The following is a 27,990-nucleotide window of genomic DNA, read 5'->3' on the forward strand; positions in this document are numbered from 1 at the left end:
TGAAAGTCGTCACTCAACCTTCCCATTTCAGGTGGGGGGAAATGCAATCCTAGAACTAAGACTAGTTCAAGATCACAGTCCTGGCTGGGTGCGGTAGCTCACACCTGTAATCCCAGCACTTCGCGAGACCGAGGTGGATGGATCACGAGGTTGGGAGTTCAAGACCAGCCTGGCCAACATAGTGAAACCCCGTCGCTACTAAAAATACAAAAAGATTAGCCAAGCACGGTGGCGTGTGTCTTGTAGTCCCAGCTACTCGGGAGGCTAAGGCAGAAGAATTGCTTGAACCCGGGAGGTGGAGGTTGCAGCAGGCCGAGATTGTGCCACTGCACTCCACCTTGGGCAACAGAGTGAGACTCTGTCTCAAAAAAAAAAAAAAAAAAAAAAAAGTCACAGTCCTAGTACAAGGAAAAGCCAGGATGAGACTGGATCTCCTGATACCTGGCTAAATAGCCTTACCGAAAATATGAATATATACAATTAATATTATATATAAATGCTATACTATTATCTATTCTGTGTAATATTAATGTATACCATATTATATGTGTATATATATTCATGTTTTACAAATTAATAATATTTGTACAAAGTATATAGTGATGTAACGTTTTTAAAAATGTTTCTTTTTAAATGAAGCCCTTCAGCAGCAAAGGGGCTAAGAGTTACTACTATCTTTAGAATCGTAATATTAACTGTAAGTATCATCTTTAAATTCAACACATACAGTATTTATGTTTATTGATTTCACTACCTAGAAAATTCAGCAAATATAAAAGCATAAGGGTTTTAGACATTTTCTTTTCTTTTTTTTTTTCTGAGACAGAGTCTTGCTCTGTCGCCAGGCTGGAGTGCAGTGGTGCGGTCTCAGCTCACTGTAACCCCCACTTCCCGGGTTTAAGCAATTCTCCTGCCTCAGCCTCCCAAGTAGCTGGGACTATGCCACCATGCCTGGCTAATCTTTATATTTTTAGTAGAGATGGGGTTTCACCATGTTGGCCAGGATGGTCTTTATCTCTTGACCTCGTGATCTGCCCACCTCAGTCTCCCAAAGTGCTGGGATTACAGGCATGAGCCACCACACCCAGCCTAGACATTTTCTTAAACCTACCTCATTCGAAGACTTGACTTAGCCATTTCATGATGTTCAATTTCAGCCTTTTTCATATAAAATATTTTTTTAATTGAATTTGCATCCTGTCAAGATAAAATTACTTGGTTTAAAAAAGGAACAGATAAAAGGACAGCTTAATGCCCTCAACTCATGCACTAGGCACCTTCTATGGCACTCTTTCCACTTGGAGCAGACTTCCATTCAATACTCACAAAGCTGCATCCTCCAATCTTTCTACAAGCTTCCAAAATATCTATCTTCATAAAGTTGTCACTAATTAAGTATAAGTTAAAATGCCTCCTAGTTCTTTCCTGATTAGTCAAGTAATACTTAGACAAAGATCTAATGGTATAATACAGTAATGCCCCATTGTCCATGGAGGATACATTCAAAGACCCCCAGTGGATGCCTGAAACCTTGGACAGTACCAAAGTCTTCCATCCATAAATTTAATTCCTTTTCCATATTAACTAAGCACTTTTCATGCACTGTGGCTGTAACTTTTTGCAGTCTGAGGTGCAACAATAAAACTAGCAGAAACTTCTTTTTTTTTTCCTTCTTTACAATTTCATGAACAGCAGATTCATCTTTTTTTCTTCTTCTTTTTTTTTTTTGGTGGAGGCAGAGTCTTGCTATGTAGACCAGGCTGGTCTCAAACCCCTAGCCTCAAGTGATCCTCCTGCCTTGGCCTCTCAAAGTGCTGGGATTACAGGCCTAAACCATAGTGCCCAGCTGGGAGATTTGTTCTTACTGTAGATCTTAGCAATCTCAGCATACCTTTTTTTTTTTTTCCTTTCTTAAGTCAAGAACATTCACCTTTTCATTTAAAGGGCGCACTTTAAAACTTCTTGAATTGCCAGCATCACAACTCCTGTGCTTTGGGGCCATTATTAAGTACAATAAGGTTATTTGAACATAAGCACTGTGATACCACAACAGTCAATCTGATAACTGAGATGGCTACTTAGTGACTAACGGTAGGTGGCGTACACAGTGTGGACAGGCTGAACAAAGGAACAATTCATGTCCCAGGTGTGACTGGATAGGACAGAGATGGATGGCATGAATTTCATCACAATACTCAGAATGGTGTGCAATTTAAACTTATGAAGTGCTTATTTCTGGAATTTTCCATTTAATATTTTCTGATCTCAGAACCATAGTAAAGCAAAACCGCAGATAAAGTGAGGGACTACGGACAAGGAACTCTACTTGTGTACGCTGACCTAAAAGTCAAAATAAAGATGCACTTCTAAGATTAAAGATTATATACACAAGTTTAGAATGAATGTACTTGCTTAAGTTTCCCTTCTCTTTAAAACTCAAGTTAGAAAAAATAATTAGACCTAAAGTAAAATTCTTAACTATAACAACAATTAGTACTGTATACTATTAAAATGTCCTATTAGGAACTAGGAATACAAGGACTTCATAGTTCTTTCCTTATTTTCTCTCAGAATTTCTTAAAAGATGAAAAATAAAAGTTAACATTAACTACCAACAGCAATTTTGAGTATTTGAGTCAGCATTCAGAAAATTTAAATGATTTTATTACCAAAAGATTTTGAGTCTCCTTTGGCAAATTCCTCATTATACATGATTAATAAATTTCTACAAGCAATTATTCATTACAGAACCATAAAACTTCTGAGATGGAATTTGCAAAGCAATGAAACAGTCATTTCACACTATGTACTGCACTACACAGATTGCTTTTTATATTTATGAAGTTTAAATGCAGGGAATAAGTCAATATTTAACTAAAAAATGGATTCAAAACTAACCAGGTCTGCCGTAAGGACAGAAATTTAGGTGAGTGGAAAAGAACAAAGAATCTAGAAATAAACCCATACACCTATGATCAACTGATTTCTAACAAAGTTGCCAAGACAATTCAATGGGGAAAGAATAATCTTTTCAGTATATGGTGCTGGGATAATATGTCATATCAAAGAATGAATTTGGACTCCTACCTTACATGTACCTCACATATACAAAAATTAGTTCAAACTGGATCAAAGATCTAAGTATATTAAGAGCTAAACTATAAAATTCTTACAAGAAAACATAGGTGTAAATCTTTGTGCTTTTGGATTAGGCAATGGTTTATTTGATATGACACTTAAGCATCAGCAACCAAAGAAAAAAATAGATAAAGTGAAATTCAAAATGAAGAACTTCTGTGTGTCAACAGACACAATCACAAAAGTGAAAAGACAAGAGAATGGGAGAAAATATTTGCAAACCATTTACATGTTAAGGGTATAATATCCAGACCATATAAAGAACTCTTACAACTCAACAACAAAAAGACAGGTAACACAATTAAAAAATCGGCAAATGATCTGAACAGACATTTCTTTAAAGACATATGAATGACCTAAAAATCAAAATAAAGAATAAAATAAAAAGATATTCAACATCATTAATCATTAGGGAGATGTAAGTCAAAACCACAATGCCATACCACTGCACACTCCCTAGGATATCTATAATAAGAACAAAAAATGGAAAACAAGTGTTGGTGAGGATGTGGAGAAATGGCAACACCTGGATATCGCTGGTGGGAATGTAAAATGGTATACTTTGGAAAACAGTTTGGTGGTTCTTCAGAAAGCTAAATAGACAGTTACCACACATGATCCCACAATTCCATTCCTAGGTATGTATCCAAAAGAAAAAAAAAAAAAAAATATATATATATATATATATGTATATATATGTAGTATTTATACATCCACATAAAAATTTATATGTGAACATTCACAACAGCATTATTTATAATAGCCAATAAGTAGAAACTATCCAAATATCTATCAACTGATGAATGGGTAAATGAAATACAGTATATCCCCATAGTAGAATATGATTCAGCAATAAAAAGAACACAGTACTGACACATGCTACAAAATGGATAAACCCTGAAAACATTACGCTAACTGAAAGAATCTAGTCGCAAAAAATCCCTATCACATATTTTATGATTCCATTTGTGTGAAATGGCAATAGGCAAACACAGAAATTGAAAATAGATTTGAGGTTGCTTAGGGCTGGAGAAACTGGGGGGACATAAAGGGCGACTGTTAATTGACTGGGGTGATGGCTGCCCAACTCCATGAATATAATAAAAACTATTAAAGTAAATACTTTTTTTTTTTTTTTTTTTTGAGACGGAGTCTTGCTCCGTCGCCTGGGCTGGAGTGCAGTGGCGCAATCTCAGCTCACTGCAACCTCTGCCTCCAGGATTCAACCGATTCTCCTACCTCAGCCTCCTGATTAGCTGGGATTACAGGAGCCCGCCACCATGCCCGGCTAATTTTTGTATTTTTAGTAAAGATGGGGTTTCACTATGTTGGCCAGGCTGTTCTGGAACACCTGACCTCGTGATCCACCCACCTAGGCCTCCCAAAGTGCTGGGATTACAGGCGTGAGCTACTGCGCCCAGCCTAAATTAAATACTTTCAAAGGGTAAAGTCCATGGTATGTGAATTATATCTCAATAAAGTTGTTATATAAAAATTATTGACCTTAAACTAGCTACTATTACCAAGGAAAACAGCAACAACAACAACAAAACTAACCTTGAATACTTGAGAGCCAGGCTCATTGTAAGTTTTGGCATTTTTTGCGAGGAGATCTATATCTTTGGCCATTGCATGAATACTTTTGTAGCTTCCATTCTACAATAAACAACAAAATATAGCAGTTCCTTTTAATGAGAGTTAATCAGTACAACCTTGAAAAAAAGAACCCCACATATTTCTAAATTGTCACCATATTCCAAGACTTTATTGGAAAGTACACATATGAACAATACGTAAAGTCATTTTCTTTTTTATAAATTATTACTGTATGCATTTATAAGTAAGTTTTTGAGATAGGTAGCAAAACCAGAGCTGCATTATTCTCATAAAAATAAATTACAATCTTTAAAAAGTCAAATAAGGTAAAAGTTTTATTTTGCAAACACATAGTGCTTACTATGTGCCAAACACAGTTCTGAGTGTTTCATGAATACTAATTCTTTAAAGTGGATTTAATAGTGTGAAGCAAAACTCCCTCTAGTTACATGAACCACTTGGGGTAAAATATGAAATCAGTCCAGCACAGAGGCTAACATTTTCTGAGTACCTACTGTGTGCTAGAGTTGTCAGGTCTGAAGGCTCACTCAATCCAAAACAACCCAGGAATACTCATACAGTTGCCTAAATTTACAAAGGAAATGAAAGAGGGACACACTTTTAGGTAACAGGCACACCTGCCTAATGATAAGTACACAGAAATGAAAAAGACATGGTCTAGACAGAGTAAGGAAACCAAACTGAGTGAAATGGAAGGTGCAGAAGGGTAGAACCATAAGCACAGGTAGGGTAAAAACAAAAGAGGCAGAATCCAGAGAGCCAGGCAAAGGAGTATAACTATTTGCCATGTGGGACTACCAACAACTATACATCCTTCTTATATGGAGGGAATCAGCATAGGTGTAGGGAGGGCTCTACCTCCCACAATGAGGATGAAAGTGGGCAGATGGTCACTTTGCCAGCAGCCTGGCAGCCAGGGCAAGGGGAAATAACCACAGGTCAGCTAATTCATGCTTAGGTCTAGAGGGACTAATGGAATGGCCAGGAATTCATTCCTGACTCCTGCAGGAATGGCAGGAATTCATTCCTGACTCCTGTAGAGGACAGTCTAGCAATAGAGCAGCAAGTATCCAGGGACCACAGTAGCAAATGACAGTGGTAACAGCAATGGCACCACAAAGAGGCTGTGCATGATCTCGGCTGTGCCATGATGTTCCTAAGTTCTGCCTAGTATCCAAAGGCTAGTTCCTCAACCTTTCTTCTCAACAATTCTGAGCTATCCAATATGCTTTTCAAAAATTCTTTTTCCACTTAAGTTAGTCAGAGTCGGTTTTGTTCAACTGCTACAAGGAGCTGTGACATGCTTTAGCAGGCATTGGAAAACAAGTGAATTAAGTCTCTGAGCAGGGGACTGGCAGGAAGAAAGCCAAGGTCAGGAGGCAAGATATAGAAAGGACTAGAAAGCCTTTCATCAGAGAGGCAAAATAGATTATTCCAGTAATTTGGACATAAGAGGACAAGGACCTTGAATCGGGTGATGGCAAAAGGTGACTCTGAGACTTCTGGAAAGAAGAAAGGACAAGATAAGGCAAGAAGTCAAAAAGAGAAGACTGGGGCTGAGATAGAGATGATTAAAGATCTGATTCGATTTCCAGGATTATGAAAACATAATCCTCCTACACAGATGTTAGAAATTCCACGGATTTAAGAGACTTGAGTCATTCTCAGGAGCAGTTATTGGGCTGATCTAAAAACCCAATGAGGCCTGGCATGGTGGCTCACACCTATAATCTCAGCACTTTGGGAGGCCAAGGTGGGTGGATCACTTAGGGTCAGGAGTTCGAGATCAGCCTGGCCAACATGGTGAAATCCTATCTCTATTAAAAATACAAAAATCAGCCAGGTTTGATGGCAGGCGCCTATAATCCCAGATACTTGGGAGGTTGAGGCAGGAGAATGACTTGAGTCCAGCAGGTGGAGGTTGCACTGAACTGAGATCGTGCCACTGTGCCCCAACCTGGGTGACAGGGCAAGACTCTGTCTCAAAAGAAAAAAAAACTCTTAAAAAAACAGATGATACATCAGGCAATCTGTATTTTATCATTCTGTGAAAATTTATCTGTGGTACCAGTAATTATATACTGTTACTCTTTACTACTCTCTTAGAATTTAAAGTCAAAGAAGTTTCTCCTTCCTGGCAAACCACAGTGTCTATCAGTCTCATTTCCCAATGACACTATGTAACACACTGTTTTCCTTTTTGCCTTACCTCCTGGGAGCAGCAAACTCTCCTTATCCTGGGAAGATCAGTGACTCACATTTATAAGGACCTCATGCTGTAGGTTCTATGTGAGATGTTTTATCTATATTATCATTAACCTCTATGACTCTGCAAAGCAGTGACACTACACGCAACATACAGCAGAGGAAGCAGGCAAATCACCTGACCAAAGTGACATAGCTGGTTAAGTAGCAGAGCTAGAAAAAGACCCATATCAGTTCTACTCTAAATACTCAATTTCTGGTACAATTTAGCTCTTTTTCCCTATACTTTCCCTTACTTCTAATAATCAAATTTTAAATCCTAGTCACTCAGTCACACAATTAATATTTATTAACCACCTACTCTGTGAAGAAACAGTAAGTGTAAAGGTTGAGAACACAGACTACAGCTAGACTGTCTGGATTCAAATCCTAGTTCTCCTTACTAGGCAGTGATTTGGGCAAATTACTTAACATTTCTGTGCTTCGGTTTTCTAACTTGTAAAATAGGAATAATAACAGTACTACCCTGTGGGGTTTTAATAATTAATTAGCTGGCCGGGCGCGGTGGCTCAAGCCTGTAATCCCAGCACTCTGGGAGGCCGAGGCGGGCGGATCACGAGGTCAGGAGATCGAGACCATCCTGGCTAACACGGTGAAACCCCGTCTCTACTAAAAAAAATACAAAAAAAACTAGCCGGGCGAGGTGGCGGGCGCCTGTAGTCCCAGCTATTTGGGAGGCTGAGGCAGGAGAATGGCGTAAACCCGGGAGGCGGAGCTTGCAGTGAGCTGAGATCCGGCCACTGCACTCCAGCCTGGGCGACAGAGCGAGACTCCGTCTCAAAAAAAAAAAAAAAAGAATTAATTAGCTAATACACATAAAGCACTTAAAACAGTGCTAGGTACATAGCAAGTCTATGCTGAGTGCTTAGTTGCCACTATTTACTGCTAGGGATACAGTGAAGGGGGAGGGTAGAGAGGGCCAAAGAGAAAAAAGTCATATCTAATTCCACTGACCTTACACTCTAACATCCGTTATGGGTAGCTTTTATTCTAATGTATCCTAAAGCGATTTGGAAGCAGATAAAAATAAACAACAGGTTACCCCATCTACCCTGATGTGATTATTATGCACTGTATGGCAGTAGCAAAATTTCATGTACCCCATAAATATATACACCTGCTATGCACCCACAAAAATAAAAAATTAAAACATTAAAAATGAAAGCTTTTATCATAAATGTATCTTTTATAATCAGAAATATCAGTAACCAACACGTTTTAACTTTTGTCCTAAGATGCAATCCAAAGCTACAATCAGTAACACTATTTTAATTTATTTACATGATTTGCTAATAACCCCTTACAGAGACAACTAGCTTCTCTGTTTTCTAAAAGCTCCTAGGAAAGATCATAGGCCAATCCGCTCTAAACCACAAACATTTATGTATGGTCATCTTCATACCTGTATCCTCTGGGCAATGGTCTTGAGATCTATAGGCTCCTTAATTATTGCATAATAATCTGGATATTGCTGGAAGACAAAAAGCCAGGCATGCTCAATAAGCTAATGAGAAGAGAAGGAAGTACACTGACAATCTGTTGTTCAAACAACCAGTTAAGTAGCTTTGTGAGATTCGAGGCTAAAGACACCGCTGTACAGCACGTTTATTACATCAGAACCATAAATAATTTAATTTTAAGAAGCTTCATGATCTATCCAACAGCATGGCATAGGAGTTAGAACTTGGCATTTGAGTGTTATTATTATGCAACTAGCATACAATTTAATGTTTTAAAAAATTCTAGGCTGGGGCTGGGTGTGGTGGTTCACGCCTGTAATTCCAGCACTTTGGGAGGCTGAGGCAGGCAGATCACCTGAGGTCAGAGATTGAGACCAGCCTGGCCAACATGGTGAAACCCCATCTCTACTAAAAATACAAAAATTAGCCGGGCATGGTGACAAGCACCTGTAATCCCAGCTACTCAGGAGGCTGAGGCAAGAAAATCACTTGAACCTGGGAGATGGAGGTTGCAGTGAGCTCAGAGCGTGCCATTGTACTCCAGCCTAGGGGACAAGGGCGAGAATTCATCTCAAAAAAAAAAAAAAAAAAAAAAATCTAGGCAGGGCGTGCTGGCTCACACCTGTAATTCCAGCATTTTTGGGAGGCCGAGGTGGGTGGTTCACCTGGGGTCAGGAGTTTGAGACTAGCCTGGCCAACATGGAGAAACCCCGTCTCTACCAAAAACACAAAATTAGCCTGGTGTGTTGGTGCATGTATGTAATCCCAGATACTTGAGAGGCTGAGGCAGGACAATCACTTGAACCTGGGAGGTGGAGGTTGCAGTGAGCTGAGATTGTGCCACTGCACTGCAGCCTGAGCAATGTGAGCAACTGTCTCAAAAAAAAAAAAAAAAAAAAAAAGGGAAGCAAAATTCTGGTCAGGCACAGTGGCTCACGCCTGTAATCCCAGCGCTTTGGGAGGCTGAGACGGGTGGATCACGAGGTCAGGAGTTCAAGACCAGCCTGGCCAATATGATGAAACCCCGTCTCTACTAAAAATACAAAAATTAGTTGGGTGTGGTGGTGGGCGCCTGTAATCCCAGCTACTCGGGAGGCTGAGGCAGGAGAATTGCTTGAACCTGGGAGGCAGAGGTTGCAGTCAGCTGAGATCAAGCCACTACATTCCAGCCTGGGTGACGGAGCAAGACGGTCTTGAAAAAACAAACAAAAAAAAGAAATGAAGCTAAATTATTAGCAACTTCTGATTTATCAAATACTAGCTCATCCCAAGAAGTTGAACATGTTGAGGAATGTCCTTGAAGCTTTCACAACCTAGATTCACTTACTGTCCTCAGCCTTTCCTACAGATTTTCTTACTTGGAGGAAATAACTGCAGTTGCCCAAATATCAAAAGTTGGTCTTATCAGATGGGAGAGGTTCAGGGGAAGTCAGATTGTATTCTCCCAGCTCTTCCTACCTGTTCAAACCCTACTGAAGCCCAAACAACAACAAATCAGAAAGTCACAGCCTTCACTCAATTACTGGGCTGAATAGATAGATGATCTCTGTGTTGCTTTATCTCATCTGCCCCCTAAGCTTACCAGTACTTTCTTAACCCTACTCCTTCCTTTACTTGGATCAATCTCCATTGCTGCCCCTTCTCTTCACCAGTTCTACTTCTGAGACAAAGTTCAGAGGACAAATTATGGCAAGGCCACCCAGCACGGAGTACAAAGTAACTCGAAGTCATCCAATCCCACAAATTCCCAATCTACCTCTCCCACACAGCCAGCCTGCTTGGGATGGACTTACTGACGAAAGGTGGAAACTGCCCTGCCTCTTTAGGTCTCAATTCTTGTTGTCTTTCAAACTGCCACACCCTGAGGGACCAATAGAAATCTGCTTTTCCCAACCAGCTCCTTCAAGGTGACCTTGAAGGGGGAATGGGGGGAACTAATCATTGATGTTTCATTGCCCCAAATCACTGTTGTTGATTTGACCATCACTGATTATCTCCTGCAGGGTAAGAATAAATCTTGAGCGAAGACAGTACTTCTCTTCTATTTTGCGTGTATGTGTGTGTGGGTGAATGAGAGTGACAGAGAGCGAGAGAGAGAAAAAGAGACAGGGTCTCTTTCTGTTGCCTAGGTTGGAATGAAGTGGCATGATCACAGCTCACTGCAGCCTTGAACTCCTAGGCTCAAGTGATCCTCCCAACTCAGAAGCCTCAAACAGCTGTGACCACAGGTGCACACCACCATGTCCAACTAATTAAAAAAAATTTTTTTGTAGAGACACAGTCTCAGCTACATTGGCCTCTCAAAGTGCTGGGATTACAGGTGTGGGTCACTGCACCTATCCTGCACTTCTTTTATAATTTTTTTATAAATAAAAATAAAATAAAATTCACGTAGTAACATAAAAGTTACCATTTGAGCCAATTTTAAGTGTACAGTTCTGTGGCATTAGGTACACTCACACTGCTGTGCAACTATCACCGACATCCACCTCCAGAACTTTTTAATCTCGCAAAATGGAAACTCTGTACACATTAAACTCCCCATTCTCTCCAGCCCCTGGCAACCACCATTCTAACTTTATGTCTCTAAGATTTTGAGTATTCTAGGTACCTCATATAAGAAATCATACAGTATTTGTCCTTTTGTGACTGGCTCATTTTGCTTAACAAAATGTCTTTAGGGTTCATCCATGTAGGATGTTCCAGAATTTCCTTCCTTTTTAATGCCGAATAATATGCCACTATATGTATATGTCACATATTGTTTATCCATTCATTCACTGATGGACACCTGAGTTGCTTCCATTTTTAGTTATTGTGAATAATGCTGCTATGAATATGGGTATACAAATATCTCTTCAATACCCTGCTTTCACTTTCTTTGGAGTATGTATCCAAAGTGGAACTGCTGGATCATATGGTAATTCCATATTTAATTCTTCAAAGAATCATCACACTGTTTACTCCTTTTCTTAAAATTTTAAGTCATATGACCAATATTAATAATTATATCTTTCTAGTAAGATTCACACCTAGGACAGCAGTGGTCAGATGCTTTATTTCTAATGTTGTAACTATCCTACAGCTAATCAAGACACACCTTTAAATAACTAGACTTAATAATGACTGATGAGGAAAGTTGCATGCCACTCATCAGTCAACAAGCATCTTGCATACCTATGACCACCCAGCATGGGGTACAAAGTAATCTGAAGTCATCCAATCCTTCGGATCGGGTTCCAGTTATAGACAGGAACACAAAGGTAAATACAGCACAGTCACTGTCCTCAAGAAATTCAGGGAGAAAAGGAGGTAGACAGAAAAGTAAATGATCACAATAGGGCTAAGTACTACCGTAGAGTACTTCTGGAAGTATACCCTTACCTAGAAATATAAGAATGCTAAGGCCGTGAAAATGTTTGCGGTTTCATAGGCTAATGTGAGTCAAATCTGTATGTTACTTATCTTTTGGATGTAAAGGCATAAGGAAGTCTGATACTTTTTAAAGGTCTCACTTGTTTAGAAAACCTCTTCCTTTTTCAGGTAGAAGAGTACCTAATTCATTTTTTCTTTTTTCAGCATCACCAGGAGATCAAAGAGAACTAAAAGGAGGAAGAACTCATTTATCTTCCTCTTACCCTGTCTCCTACACAATGAGAAAGTTTCCACTCTTACAAATGCAACGTTTAGGCTGGGTGTAGTAGCTCATGTCTGTAATCCCAGCACTCTGGGAGGCTGAGGCAGGTGCATCACTTGAGGTCAGGAGTTCAAGATCAGCCTGGCCAACATGGTGAAACCCCGTCTCTACTAAAAAATACAAAAATTAGCCGGGTGTGGTGGTGCATGCCTGTAATCCCAGCTACTCGAGACGCTGAGGCAGGACAATTGCTTGAACTCGGGAGGCGGAGGTTGCAGTGAGCCAAGATATGCCACTGCACTCCAGTCTGGATGACAGAGCGAGACTCCGTCTCAAAAAAAATAAATAATAAATAAGGCTAAGTTAAGGTGCTTATTTTATCAATGAAGAATTACTAATCTTGGAAACAACCCAATGTCCACTGACAGATGAATGAGTAAACAAAATGTAGTAAGGCATGGTGGCACAAGCCCGTATACCCAGCTACATGGGAGGCTGAGGTGGGAGGATCGCTTGAGCCCAGGAGTTTGAGGTCAGCCTAGGCAACACAGCAAGACTCTATCTCTAAACAAAACCAAACACCCCAAAAAACTTATAAACAAAAGATATTATATATAAATAACAAAATGCCATTCAGTTTTAAAAAGGAATGAAATTCTGATTCAGGCTATAATATAGATGAATCCTGAACATATGCTAATTGAAACAAGCCAGTCACAGGACAAATATTGTATGATTCTTCTTCTATGATATACCTAGAATAGTCAAATTCATAGACAGAAAGCAGAATGGTGGTTGCCAGAAACTGGGAGAAGAGGGGAGTGGACTTGGTGTTTAATGGGTATGGAGTTTTGGTTTTGTAAGACTAAAAAGTTCCAGATGATGGTGATGGTTGCATAAAAATGTGAATGTACTTAATGCCACAGAACTGTACACTTAAAAATGGCTAAAACGATAAATTTTATGATACTACCATAGTAAGAAACAAGCAAAAAGAATTACCAATCAAAAAACAAAAAACATAAAAATAAAAAAAAATAAAAATCACAACCTTCTGATCATGTAAAATGATAGACCGTGTATGTTTTGTGCTGCTGTGAGGAGGATCTCTTGGCTGCCTCCAACATCTTCCTTTTATTTATTTTTTGAGACGGAATCTTGCTCTGTCACCCAGGCTGGAGTGCAATGGCGTGATGTCAGCTCACTGTAACTTCCACCTCCCAGGTTCAAGCAATTCTCCTGCCTCAGCCTCCCGAGTACGTGGGATTACAGGCACGCACCACCACGCCAGGGTAATTTTTATACTTTTACTAGAGATGGGTTTTCACCATGTTGGCCAGGCTTGTCTCAAACTCCTGACCTCAGGTGATCTCCCTGTCTTAGTTGGCCTCCCAAAGTGCTGGGACTACAGGCGTGAGCCACTGCGCCTGGTCCAACATCCTCCATTTTTTTTTTTTTTTTTTTTAAATTTGAGATGAGGTTTCACCCTTGTTGCCCAGGCTGGAGTGCAATGGCACAATCTTGGCTCACCCACTACAACCTCTGCCTCCAGGGTTCAAGTGATTCTCTTACCTCAGCTTCCTGAGTAGCTGGGATTACAGGCATGTGCCACCAGGCCTGGCTAATTTTTTGTATTTTTAGTAGAGATGGGATTTCTCCATGTTGGTCAGGCTGGTCTCGAACTCCCAACCTCAGGTGATCCATCTGCCTCGGCCTCCCAAAGTGCTGAGATTACAGGCGTGAGCCACCACGCCCAGCCCAACACCTTCCTTTTAAACTTACTTTATTTATCAGTAATTAATAAAATTCTTGAAGTACTAAAAACAAAACACTGACATTTACCTGTTTTTAATTGCATCACTTACCACTTTAGAAGGCAGTTTCTGAAAAAGTTCGCTAATGAGACGTCCTGATGGATTTGTAGCTACAACTATGGCTTCAAGAAGCTGTTCCAGGATCTCCTTCAAGTAAGTTGGAGAAGACTGGTAATGTGGAGAAAAAGAGTACTTTGTAAGAAAAATAATAAAATGCTGAATATTACATAGCTTCTAAAATTGTAAAGCTAATTCATACGAGCAACTTCTTTTTTTTTTTTGAGATGGAGAGGCTGGAGTACGGTGGCACAATCTCAGCTCACTGCAACCTCCACCTCCTGGGTTTAAGCAATTCTCCTGCCTCAGCCTCCCAAGTAGCTGGGATTTTAGGCGTGCGCCACCAGGCCCAGCTAAGTTTTATATTTTTAGTAGAGATGGGGTTTCACCATGTTGGCCAGGCTGGTCTCAAACTCCTGACCTCGTGTCTGTCCACCTCGGCCTCTCAAAGTGCTGGCATTACAGGCATGTGCCACTGTACTTGGCCAAAAAAGCAACTCCTAACCAGTACTTATTTTAACTCCAAATTTCAAGAACACCCCATGATGTTCTGATGCTGGACACAGGCACTGTATCCCTAGAATAACCTATATGAACCTAATGAGGCTCCTTATGCTATTTTTGCAATGAAATCCCTTGTAGTAGGTCCTTTTATTGAACCTTTTTCTACAGTAAACATTGTAATGGCAAAGTTTAAGTGCTACAAATGTGAAATGAGCAACTGAGCAGGAGAAAACATGTCCCATAATAGTTGGTCATTTCTATATCTGCTGTTCACATCTATTGAAGTCTTCATATTCTTACAGGACAATGACTACTTACATAAAGTTGGGACTACATACTTTTCACCATGGGGTGCTCTACCAGGTCTAACAACTGAATTCAAATTAACTCAAAACTAAATAGCGATTAAGTAAATCAATGTACACCATTTCTGCTCTTTAGACTGACTGGTTTATACCTAGCTTAGTCACTGTTTCAACATAGGAAGTATATGCCCCAAAGAATACTTGACCAGGGAGGGTCCAAGTCTGAAGCAAGTTTCTAGAATAAGCAATGGAATGTCTCAGTCAAGGATTAAATGATGCTTCTAGTCCGAATCATTCTTTGTACATATAAAATAAAGAGTAATGGTTTTTCCTTGTTTAAATCATAAAAGTAAAGGTATTCTATCTCAATACAACAGAAGCTCTTTTTATTTAGTATAGTCTCAATTTTAAGGTTCAGCACTTTTTTCCTCACCACTCTGTTGCCCAGGTTGGAGTGAAGTGGCGTGACCATGGCTCATTGCAGCCTCAAACTCCAGGGCTCAGGCAATCCTCCCACATCAGCTTTTCAAGTAGCTGTGACCACAGATGTGTACCCCCATGCTTGGCTAGTTTTTTTTTACTTTTTGTAGACATGGGCATCTCACTATGTTGCCCAGGCTGGTCTCAAACACTTGGGCTCAAGTGATCCTCCAGTCTCAGCTTCCCAAAGTGTTGGGATTGCAGGAGTGAGCCACCACGCCAGTCCCAAGAAAATCATCCTTGATTTAAACATTAGAAACCTGAAAATGTCTTCTCCCTCCATGAGAATCATAGAGCTATAAAAAGGCTTGGGGTCTGGCATGGTGGCTCACGCCTATAATCCCAAGCACTTTGGGAAGCTGAAGTGGGAGGATCACCAGAGGTCAGCAGTTAGAGACCAGTCTGGCCAACATGGTGAAACCTCATCTATACTAAAAATACAAAAACTAGCTGGTATGGTGGCAGGCATCTGCATTCACAGCTACTTGGGAAGCTGAGGCAGAAGAGTCGTTTGAACCCAAGAGATGGAGGTTGCAGTGAGCTGTGATTGTGCCATTGCACTCCAGCCTGGGCCAAAGAGCAAGACACCGTCTCAAAAAAACAAAATTTGAAAGAGGCTTGGGAGGTATAAATGGGAACATACAAGATCCTCCCAATTTCTCATCAATTATGCACTACAGAAAGAAATATGGGCAAGTCCTAAATGTAGGCATTTTAATTTTTTGACTAGAGCCCTGAAGCTCTACACTAAGGGTGGGGCCTCTGCAAGCAGTGTTCTACTGAAGAAAGCATGGGTTGCTTCTCCTGCATTTATATGAGAGAGTAAAATTCCAGGAAATTCCTAATTTTAGCCTTCTATCTAATTCCAATCACTTAATTACTTAAATTGACAAGGTGCTGAGGAACTATATATTTATATATCATATATAAAATATAAAATTTTACACATATAAAATATATATAATATACAGGAACTATATGTATGTGTATGTGTGTATATATATACACATATATATATATACATATTTTTTTTTTTTGAGACAGAGTCTCATTCTACCACCCAGGTTGGAGTATGGCAACATGATCTCAGCTCACTGCAACCTCTGCCTCCCAGGTTCAAGTGATTCTCTTGCCTCAGCCTCCCAAGTAGCTGGGACTAAAGGTGCCCACCACCATGCCCAGCTAATTTTTGTATTTTTAGTAGAAATGGGGTTTCACCATGTTTGAAACCAGGCTGGTCTCAAACTCCTGACCTCAGGTGATCTGTCTGCCTCGGCCTCCAAAAGTGCTGGGATTACAGGGGTGAGCCACAGCACCTGACTAGGAACTGTATTTTGAGACTCTAATAAGTAATTACACTTTTGAGAAATTCACCCATCACTGCTTCTCTGTGTTCCAGCAAAAGGTCTATGTAGATAAGTTACAGAAGAAAGGGGAATATTCCGCATTGTGCTTCTTACAATTTAGCTGTAGAAGAGTTCTGATTCCCTCTACTATTCTTTTTTTCTCTTTTCAAACATGTCTTTTTATTTTCTTTTTTCATTTTTTTTTTTGAGATGGAGTCTCACTCTGTCGCCCAGTCTGGAGTACAGTGGCGCCATCTCGGCTCACTGCACCCTCCACCTCCCAGGTTCAAGCAATTATCATGCCTCAGCCTCCTGAGTAGCTGGGATTATAGGCATTTGCCACCATGCCTAGCTAATTTTTGTATTTTTGGTAAAGATGGGGTTTTACCATGTTGGCCAGGCTGTTCTTGAACTCCTAACCTCAAGTGATCCTCCCCCCTTGGCCTCCCAAAGTGCTGGGATTACAGGTGCGAGCCACTGTGCCTGGCCATGAAGCATGTGTATTTATTTAGTAAATATTTATCAGCACCTACATGCCAGGTATAGTGTAGATATAAGGAATAAATGAACAAGAAGATACCTGCTCAGGAGCAAACATTCTGCTTGGGGGAAGAGAGAAAAACAAGTAAACTAGTATGCTATTTCACATATAGTGACATTATAAAAACTGAAGACAACCCTGTGATGACAAGGTGGGGTAGGAGCTGAAAAGGAGGAAGGCAAAGCAAACAATTTAGATAGGGTGGTCAGGAAAGTCCTGTCTCAGTAGATACCACTTTAGATGGTGTTAGAATAATAAAAAAGAGACAGTCACGGGAAAAGCCAAAGGAAACATCTTCTATGCAGAAGAACAACTGCAAAATTCCAGCGGTAGAAACACACCTAGTATGTTCTAGGAACAGTAACCACTCTAACCTACAGAAATATTCCTCACTAAGGTGATTACATTCCAACTTCTAATCACAACACTGCCTTCCCTTACATGATGTCTCAATGTAACAACACTGGACTAATCCTTGATAATATCAAGATTCTCTTTAAAACTGAGCAGGAAATATGCATTAATATAAGTACAATTCATGAAAATCACCACACATGGCACACATTGTCCAGAATATCCTAGGATCCCTTAAAAATGGAGTGGGGCTCTCTGGCTGAATGTCCTTTTATTCTCCCAGTTACCAATACAATTGCACAGGAATTCTAGTTGCCCACAACATCCCAGAGGGAATCACAAGCAGGGCCCTCTCTGCCTTCCAAGAGCCCATCCATCACAATTTCCAGCTGCACACTTACTCCTTCAGTCACTGTGCCCTGATTGTCTTGCCCATCTTCATCATCATCTTCATCATCTGCTTCTCCTTTCTGAACAAACTCATTTCTTGTTCGAAGGTACAAATCCCAGAGTTTGCAAGCAGCTTTATATTCAGGAGAATCTGGCTGTACGTTAGCAAAAAGAAAAAAAAATCACTTTAGTAATGTATTGGAGATTAGTTGCTACTTTTAAAGTGCCTGCTTCAGCAAAGACCAGTATTTTGACACAATTTTGAAAATTCTATTACAAATTTTAACATCCTCATGATTAAAACATACATGGGTCTTAATCCCACTTCCAAAAAATTACATGTATGTTTTAAAGACATTCTGAAATCAAATTATTTATGTCTTATCTCATTACAGAAAGACTTGAGGCAGAAGACAAATGATTTGCTAAATTAAAACTAATTATGCCCGGGTACGGTGGCTCATGCCTGTAATCCCAGCACTTTGGTAGGCCAAGGCAGGTGGATCATGAGGTCAAGAGATTGAGACCATCCTGGCCAATATGGTGAAACCCCGTCTCTACTAAACACACAAAAATTAGCTGGGCATGGAGGTGCGTGCCTATAGTCCCAGCTACTTGGGAGGCTGAGGCAGGAGAATCGCTTGAACCAGAGAGGCAGAGGTTGCAGTGAGCCGAGATCGTGCCACTGCATTTCAGCCTGGCGACAGAGCAAGACTCTGTCTCAAAAAAAAAAAAAAAAAACAAACCAAAAAACCCAAAAAACTGGCCGGGCGCAGTGGCTCACACCTGTAATCCCAGCACTTTGGGAGGCCGAGACGGGAGGATCACGAGGTCAAGAGATCGAGACCATCCTGGCTAACATGGTGAAACCCCGTCTCTACTAAAAACACAAAAAATTAGCCGGGTGCGGTGGCGGGCGCCTGTAGTCCCAGCTACATGGGAGGCTGAGGCAGGAGAATGGCGTGAACCTGGGAGGCGGAGCTTGCAGTGAGCCAAGACTGCGCCACTGCACTCCAGCCTGGGCGACAGAGCAAGACTCCGTCTCAAAAAAAAAAAAAACCCCAAAAAAACTAATTATTACTGATACACTAAGAAAGACAACTTAAAGGATAAGATTTGATTTAAAGGATAGATTTAAAGGATATTTCTAGTTTGAAATTCCTTAATACCTTGTTTCAAAATGTCTGTTCATGAAGTATAGCGGGTATAATAAAGTCTTGACTGAAACCTTCTAGTTAAAACAACATTGGATGCAAACTTTAAAAAATAAAACTTTAAAAATGCATACATGGGATGCCAATAGGAAGTAAGGATGTTCATAAAATTAAAGGAGTAAAAGCAAGAACCCAGATGAAAACCCAGAACACTGAAGTCAAATGTTCACTTTATGGGCATTCATTTGTGATAAAACAAGCTTTGATTTCCAAGGCTTCTCTGGGCAGCAAGGAGGGAAGACAAAGGTCAAGGTCTACCAGAAGCTGGGAATCCAAAGGCCATGGCTACACTGTTAGTGGGAACTCAAATCAGTTTCTGCACTGCCAGGGAGCAAGGAGGACTGCCCATCTCAACCTCTACCTATCTAAACTCACGCCTATCTCAAACCATGGCACTGAGAGGAGAGGAGAGGCGTGAAATGAATCTCTGAGAACTCTTCATCATAAGTTAGCCTTAACAAAGACAGGGCAGTCATCCTGGACAAGCAACAAATCATTTCTGGATGAAACCAACATCAATTTAATGCTCCAGTGATCTCTAAAGTTCCAAGAAATATGAGCTCATAGTAAAAAATCATGAGGCACAAAGAATCAAAGAATCACAAGAGAAAGCTAGCAAAAATGACAGTGAAACTAAACAAATATATGTATTAGATACTGGAATTCAAATATTAGATTATCAGAATAATCTGCCATAGAATAAAAAACAGGTGTGTTAAAAATGTTTAAAAGTTGGGCATGGTGGACGGGCGTGGTGGCTCACGCCTGTAATCCCAGCACTTTGGGAGGCCGAGGCAGGCAGATCATGAGGTCAGGAGATTGAGACCATCCTGGCTAACACAGTGAAACTTGTCTCTAATGAAAATACAAAAAATATATCACAATGAACCTATAAAATACAAAAGAGAAAAAGATACTAAAGACAGCTAGAAAAGAAAAGACAGAAAACCTTTAAAGGAACTACAATCATACTGACGGATGACTTCTCAATAGCAAAAAGGAATGAAGAATAAAGAAAGTCGCAATAATGAATGGTACTGACTCTACAAATCAATATTATTATTATTATTATTAATGTTTTTAAAGACAGGAGCTCACTGTTGCCCAGGCTGGAGTACAGTCGCATGGTCATAGCACACTGCGGCCTTGAACTCTTGGGCTTAAATGATCCTTCCACCTCAGCCCCTCAAGTAGCTGGGACTACTGGTGCACGCCACCATGCTCAGCCAATTAAAACGATTTTTTTTTTTTTTTTGGTAGAGATGGGGTCTTAGTACACTGCCTAGGCTGATTTCAAACTCTTGGCTTTAAGCACTCTTCTGCCTCAACCTCCCAAAGCGCTGGGATTATAGGCATGAGCCATCATGCCTGGCTGAATAGTATTTTATGGCAGGGGTCCCCAACCCCCAGGCCACAAACAGCTACCAGTCCATGGCCTGTTTGGAACTGGGCCACGCAGCAGGAAGTGAGCAGCAGGCAAGAGAGCATTATGGCCTGAGCTCCTCCTATCACATCAGCAGTGGCATTAGATTCTCATAGGAGTGTGAACCCTATTGTGAACTGAGCATGCAAGAGATCTAGGTTGTGAGCTCCTTATAAGAATCTAATGCCTGATGATATGAGAAGGAAGAGTTTCATCCTGACCTTGCCCCCCACCCCTCATATCCACTGCTGTCCATGGAAAAATTGTCTTCCACAAAACTGGTCCCTGGTTCCAAAAACCTTGGGGACCACTTTCTACGAGATTCAAAAATTGCCACAAAAGAACTAAAGTACACAGCACCAGCATTATAAATAAGGAAAAGAGTGACCAGAGTTGAATTATTCTAAAGTCTTTGTATTGTTTGGAGGATTAAGATCCTGATTAGCTTCTGGCTTTGATAAGTTAATTATGCATACTAAAACTTCTTAGATAAGAACTAAAAGATTATCCATAGGTGTTACAATTTCCAAATTTTAGAGGTAATAAGAGGAAAAAAGTTTTGAAAAAAATGAAATCAAAAGAAGGCATAGAGGAAAAAAATAACAAAATGCATTGAAGTGCAAAATACAGAAACTGAGCAAGGTGGTGTGCACCTGCAGTCCTAGCTACCTGGTAGACGGCAGTGGGAAGACTGTTTGAGTCCAGGAGTTTGAGTCTGGCCTGGGCAACTTAGTGAGACCTCATCTTTAAAAACACTTAAGGCCAGGCATGGTGGCTCACGCCTGTAATCCTAGAACTTTTGGGAGGTCAAGGCAGGCAGATCACCTGAGGTCAGGAGTTCAGGACCAGCCTGGCCAACATGGTAAAATCCCATAAAAATACAAAAATTAGCTGGGCATGATGGTGGGTGCCTGTAATCCCAGCTACTCGGGAGGCTGAGACAGAAGAATCGCTTGAATCCGGGAGATGGTGGTTGCAGTGAGCCAAGATCGCACCACTGCACTCCAGCCTGGGCAGCTGAGTGAGACTCGGTCTCAAAAATAAATAAATAAATAAATAAATAAAAAGATTAAAAAATAAATAAAAAAAGATGAAATGAATAGAGTAGAAATTTAGACGGTAGAAACGTATCTAAACATAATGGTAATTACTAAAACTATGAAGAGTTGAAATGCTCTAGTTAAAAGATAAAGATTATACACTGGAGTAATAGGAGTTCATATATATGTTGTTTACAAGACATACCTCAGCATTAAAAGAATATGAACATGTTAAAAGTATAAGAATGAAAAAAACAAACTAGGTAAACACCAAAATAAAGCTAGTATAACTACATTAATGTCAAACAAAACAGACTTCAAATAAAATACATTACTAGTAATAAAAAGGGCTATCACATAATGACAAAAAGTTCAATTTACTAGGATAATATAATGATTTTAAACTGGTATGTTCCTATTTGCATGATTTCAAAATATATAAGGCAAATAGTAACAGAATTATAAGGAGAAATAGACAAATTGATAATCAGAGTATAAGATTTTAAAACACTGAATTCAGTAAGTGGAAAGTTCATGCAGACAAATCAGTGAGGATATAAAAGATTTTAAAAGGACTGGGCACAGCAGCTCACACCTGTAATCCCAACACTTTGGGAGGCCAGAGTGGGTGGATCACCTGAGGTCAGGAGTTCGTGACCAGCCTTGACAACATGGTGAAACTCCATCTCTACTAAAAATACAAAAATTAGCTGGACGTGGCGGCACATGCCTGTAATCCCAGCTACTTGGGAGGCTGAGGAAGGAGAATCACTTGAACCAGGGAGTCGGAGGTTGCAGTGAGCCGAGATCAGGCCACTGCAACTCCAGCCTGGCAACAGAGCAAGACTCCATCTCAAAACAAAACAAAACAAAACAAAACAAAATAAAATAAAATAAAAACCCAAAACCAAAACATTTATAGTTTCAAGAATAAACTTAACAACATATTTGCAGAATCTTTATGAAGAAACATTTAAAGCTTTACTAAAATACTTTTAAAAAGATGTAAATAAATGAAGACATACCAAATTCACAGACTGGAACAGTCAACATTATGTAAATTTTCACTAATATTCATCTACAGTCAATGCAATCACAATAAAAATTCAAAAAAAATTTTTTGTGTGCTTGTTGACTTAACACACTAATGTAAAATGCGTACGAAATGGCAAAGGGTAAAGTGTAGTTAACCTGCTTTCTAACCAGAAAAAGAAGTATAAAGCAAGCTGGGCATGGTGGTTTATGCCTGTAATCCCAGCACTTGGGTGGCTGACGAGGGTAGATAGCTTGAGCCCAGGAGTTCAAGACTAGCCTGGGCAACGTGGCGAAATCCCGTCTCTATCAAAAATACAAAAAATCAGCCATGTGTGATGGTGAGCACCTGTAGTCCCAGCTAATCAGGAGGCTAAGGCAGGAAGATTGCTTGAACCCAGGAGACGAGGGCTGTAGTGAGCCAAGATCACGCCACTGCACTCCAGCCTAGGCAACAAGAGAGATCGTGTCTCAAAAAAAAAAAAAAAAAAAAATTATAAAGCCAAAGTAATTAAGATAGAAATAGAATGGCCTATTAGAATAAAAGGACAGAAATAGATCCATGAATACATGAAAATGATGACAGCAGTGACTGCGAACAAACGCAGAGAGAATAGTGTTAGTTATACCCGTGGGAAAAAAATTGATTCCTACCTTATAAAAGACTAAAATCAATCCCAGCTACATTTATTCCTACCTTATAAAAGACAAAAATCAATCCCAGCTGCATTAAAGGCTTATGTGAAAGACAAAACTATAAAACTTTAAGAAAAGCATGTAATAGAAGAATATCTTGGGCAAGAGAAATCTCTGAAACAAGATACAAATAAACTCATTTAAAGATTGATAAATTTGATTATACTAAAATAAAACATTTCTGTTCATCAAAAAATACCATGAAAGGTAAAAAGATATGCACACAGTGGGAGAAGATATTTAAAACGCACAAAATCAAAGAAAAAATATATATATAAAAACTAAAACACATAATCAAAAAAGGTTTAGTAACTACAATAATTAAAAAATTTTGTCTGGGCGCGGTGGCTCACACCTGTAATCCCAGCTTTGGGAGGCTGAGGCAGGCGGATCACGAGGTCAGGAGATGGAGACCATCCTGGCTAACACGGTGAAACCCCGTCTCTACTAAAAATACAAAAAATTAGCCAGGCGTGGTGGCGGGCGCCTGTAGTCCCAGTTACTCTGGAGGCTGAGGCAGGAGAATGGCGTGAACCTGGGAGTCGGAGCTTGCAGTGAGCCGAGATCGTGCCACTGCACTCTAGCCCGGGAAACAGAGCAAGACTCCGTCTCAAGAAAAAAAAAAAAAAATTTCTATGGCCAGGCATGGTGGCTCATGCCTGTTGTCCCAGCACTTTGGGAGGTGTGTGGATCACTTGAGGTCAGGAGTTCAAGACTAGCCTGGCCAACATGGTGAAACCCCATCTCTACTAAAAATACAAAAATTAGCCGGGTGTGGTGGTGGGCACACGTAATCCCAGTTACTTGGGGGGCTGAGGCAGGAGAATCACTTGAACCTGGGAAGAAGAGGCTGCAGTGAGCTGAGATCATACCACTGCACTCCAACCTGGGCAAAAGACTTTGTCTCAAAAAAAAAAAAAAAAAAAAATTTCTAAAGCCAGGAGTGGTGGCTCATGTCTGTAGTCCCAGCTACTCACAAGGCTGAGGCAGGAGGATCACTCGAGGCTGGGAGTTTGAGACCAGCCTGGGTAACATAGTGAGACTGTCTCTAAAAAAAAAAAAGAAAAAAAAAGTTCCAGAAATATGAAAATGACCAACAACCAAGAGAAAAATGGGCAAAAGATTTCAGCAGACAGAGGAAAAATAAGAATAGTTCATAATCACATGAACGTGGGTTGGGCACAGTGGCTCACGTCCACAATCCCAGCACTTTGGGAGGCCAAGGCAGGCAGATTACTTGAGCCCAGGAGTTCAAGACCAGCCTGGGCAACATGGTGAAACCCTGGTCTCTACAAAACATGCACAAATTAGCTGGGCATGGTGGTACATGACTGAAGCGCCAGCTACTCAGAATGCTGAGGTGGGAGAATTGCTTGAACCTGGGAGGTGGAGGTTGCCGTGGCCAAGATCTCACCACTGCACTCCAGCCCGGGTAACAGAGCAAGACTCTGTCTCAAAAAATAATAAATTAAAATATGTAAATAAATAAGAAACAAAACTCATATGAATGTTCAGTCTCTTTACAAATAAGACAAATACAAACTCAAGCCACATAAAGAAACTACTACTCACCTGCCAGATTTATAAAGAAGCCAATTATCAAATTGGTATCTTCCAAATTTCATAATTTCTTACCTTATAATAGGCCTTTGCATTGTTAAAAAGAAGCTGGAAGTCAGCAGTCAGCAAATTAACATCATCATACTCTTCCATTTTTAGTTTCTGTTGGATTTTCATCAAGTCAATGGGCTGAGAAACCACTTCATAATAGTCTGGTTGATTTCTGTTATAATTTAAATTTTTTTAAAGGAGATATTAATCTGAAGCTTACAAAAAGTTGTATTTCAAAACTATTTATGGTAATGTTCAATATCCCAAGTGACAGGCATATTAGAATCTTTCACAGACTTTGGAGCTTACTAAAAAAAAAAAAAAAAAAAAAAAAAATCCGCAATCAAACTCACATTAGAACTAAAAGGGAGTAACAAAAGCAAGATGCCCATGCATTCCCTTTTCAAAACATATGTTAATGATATAAAAACCTAAATTAACACCTGTGATGATCTTTTCTATGCTAAATATTTAATGTTTAGGGCGCCAATGCTAAACCTGTGTCAATGGCATCTTTTATAAATGAAAATGATTTACCTTTCATAGTGCTCAAAAGTGTGAAAACAGATATATGTCTCAACTCTCTTTATAAACCTACAAAACGGACTCTTTCTTCAGTAAGTGAGCACATAAATTTTTTCTGCCAAGTACTATCAAATGCCTGTTATAAATGCTGCTTTAATACCAATTACTAAAATTACAAAGGACGAAGATGAGCCCTTGGCTTAAGTAGCTTAACAAAGATGAGCGGACATCAGATACATCTAAACACAACCAAACTCTTAGAAAAAAAAAAAAAGCATGGGACTAAGAAATACAAAATTTGGCTTTGTGGTTATACCTTGAAGGAGAGAGGTAGTGAGGAACACAAAAGAAACTTTGGAGGTAATTACAATGACAAAATTTCTTAAAATAATTAATTTATTTAATTCCTTAAATAATTTTAATGACAATTTCTTAAGTTCCCAAAATAACATCTTGGGTTTAGGGTTCATGGATGTTTAGTATTTTTTCTGGCTTTCTTCAAATGAAGTTCCATGAAACAAGTAAACCTTCTGAAAAACGATGTGACTATTTTCTCAATTCTGCACAGGGGTAGGTATTCAGCCCCATTCTACATGTGTAAGAGATAAGTTATTACAAATAACATCATGGCGATTAAGACTTAAATCTCTCTTGAAATCTTAGCTGACAAGTTATAGCCATTCTTTTATTATGCATATTTAAATTATTTTTAAATTTGTATTCTGACATAAAAGTTGCAAAAACAGTACTTTTTTCCAAACCATTTGAATAAGTTCTGACATGATGCCCCATCACGCCTGATAATTTAGTGTTTGTTTCTCACAAACAAGGACCACAGCTCAACCATCGAAATCAGGATGTGAATGTTAATACAGTACAGTTGACCACTGAACTGTGCAGGTCCACTTACACGAAACTTTTTTCAACCAAAAAAATCAGAATATTGAGATATCAGAGAAAAAGCAGAAAGAATACTGATGTTGTCAGTGGTATCAAGGAACCTTCTCACAGCAAACATTAGGGCTTTGATAACTTCATATCCAAGATGGTCCTCTCCATTTGGGCCTACTGGACCCACAGTCCAGTGCTCTTTGCTGAGGCAGGACCCCAGCAGTGTCTCAAGCTAAGGGGATTGAGGCAGGACCCCAGCAGTGTCTCAAGCTAAAGGGATTATCTGTAGACAATTGAGAATTCAATGAGGACATGTGCCTAGAAAGGACACTATCCCCCAGAATCACTGCTACAAGGTTCCTCACCAACATTTTTAGAATTACCACAAAGACAAAAGAAAAATCAGGATACCAACCTCTCACTCTATGTCATATGGTCAAAACAGGGTCCCCCCATTTCAAAATGAAATAGTTCTAATTTCTAACAGTACTAATTTTTTCCACTGAAATCAAACATACAGAAAACCATCAAAGGTAAGAATCATCCTTATAATCCAGAATAAATAGCACTATTTGCATTTTTATAGACATTCTTCCAGACTTATCTATAGGCACATGTACGCACAAACCAAATTTAACATAAACAGGATTATATTGTATGTTCTTTCAAAACAACTTTTCTCTTTAAACAATAGGTGAAGGCAGTCTGGCGTACAGCTGCAAAATAGCCAAAACGCAAAGTTTTAATCAGCATAATGAGAAACACTAGCCCTGGTGTGCAGAGAGCCTGTGGGCTACTCCATACCCCATTCTCCCTTCTTCCCAGGATGACAGCATTCTAAGCTGCTGCATGGCTACTAATAAGACCATATTCTCAGCCAGCACGGTGTTGCATGCCTGTAGTCCCAGCTACTTGGGAGGCTGAGGGAGGACTGCGTGAGCCCTGCAGGTCAAGGCTGTAGTGTGGAAAGATGGTGCTTGTGAGTAGCCTGCATTCCAGCCTATGTGACATGGCAAAACCTTGTCTCTAAGGAAAACAAAACAAAACAAAACAAAATCTTAAAGACCATATTTATTCTCCAGCCTCACTGCAGCTAGGTTCTAGCCAATATGAGAGCTGAAGTGTGTCACATCCAAGTCATGTCCTTAACATTCATTCTTTTTCCATACTGGCTGGAAGGTAGTTGTGGTAGTGAGTCATCTCAGACCGTGCAGGCAAGGGTGATACAACAAAGATCGCAGAATAGAGTTGGCTAATACTTGTACCTCGACAACTTCACAGAACAGAACTTTTACACAAGAGAAAGAAATTTCTCTTTTGTTTCAGCCATTGTTGATTTGGATGTCCTAGTACAAAGCAGACTAATAAAGTAACTAAAACAAAGTATCAAAAAGGTATTCACAAATTGTGTAGCTCTGAGCAATACTAATTCTCATAAATACTTGAGAAAAAATATACATTCCACAGAGGTGCATCAGAGAAAGCCACCATTACCTTTGAGGTTGTAACATGACAGTGGTCCAACACCCAAGGTGTGTATCCTCTGTCCCTCACCACTAGCCTGCCGGTGAAAAGGAGGCAGCAGAGGGATGGTATCTTCTATAAAAGGTGTTTTGTATACTTCAGTATGATGCTGCTACTCTATACCAC

At 39.9% G+C, this 27,990-nt stretch overlaps 1 protein-coding gene and 1 long non-coding RNA gene across 51 annotated transcripts in view; one reads left to right on the top strand and one right to left on the bottom strand.

The window, feature by feature from the left end:
- The window catches only part of PBRM1 (polybromo 1), a 150,135-nt gene that overhangs the window by 108,000 nt on the left and 14,145 nt on the right, over positions 1-27,990 (bottom strand). For all 50 annotated transcript variants that reach the window (XM_077993048.1, XM_077993056.1, XM_077993042.1 and 47 more), the window contains 6 exons: positions 24,949-25,096; positions 17,920-18,063; positions 13,983-14,099; positions 8,423-8,491; positions 4,696-4,794; positions 1,112-1,197 (listed from right to left, as the gene is read on the bottom strand). In XM_077993048.1, the coding sequence (XP_077849174.1) occupies positions 1,112-1,197; positions 4,696-4,794; positions 8,423-8,491; positions 13,983-14,099; positions 17,920-18,063; positions 24,949-25,096 (663 nt within the window). The remainder of the gene's footprint in view (positions 1-1,111; positions 1,198-4,695; positions 4,795-8,422; positions 8,492-13,982; positions 14,100-17,919; positions 18,064-24,948; positions 25,097-27,990) is intronic.
- LOC144339230 (uncharacterized) overlaps positions 1-27,990 on the top strand; it is an 85,005-nt gene that overhangs the window by 4,458 nt on the left and 52,557 nt on the right. The gene's annotated exons all lie outside the window — the stretch shown is intronic.

This window comes from Macaca mulatta, chromosome 2 (genome assembly GCF_049350105.2).
Source record: "Macaca mulatta isolate MMU2019108-1 chromosome 2, T2T-MMU8v2.0, whole genome shotgun sequence".
NCBI classification, from domain to species: Eukaryota; Metazoa; Chordata; class Mammalia; order Primates; family Cercopithecidae; genus Macaca; species Macaca mulatta.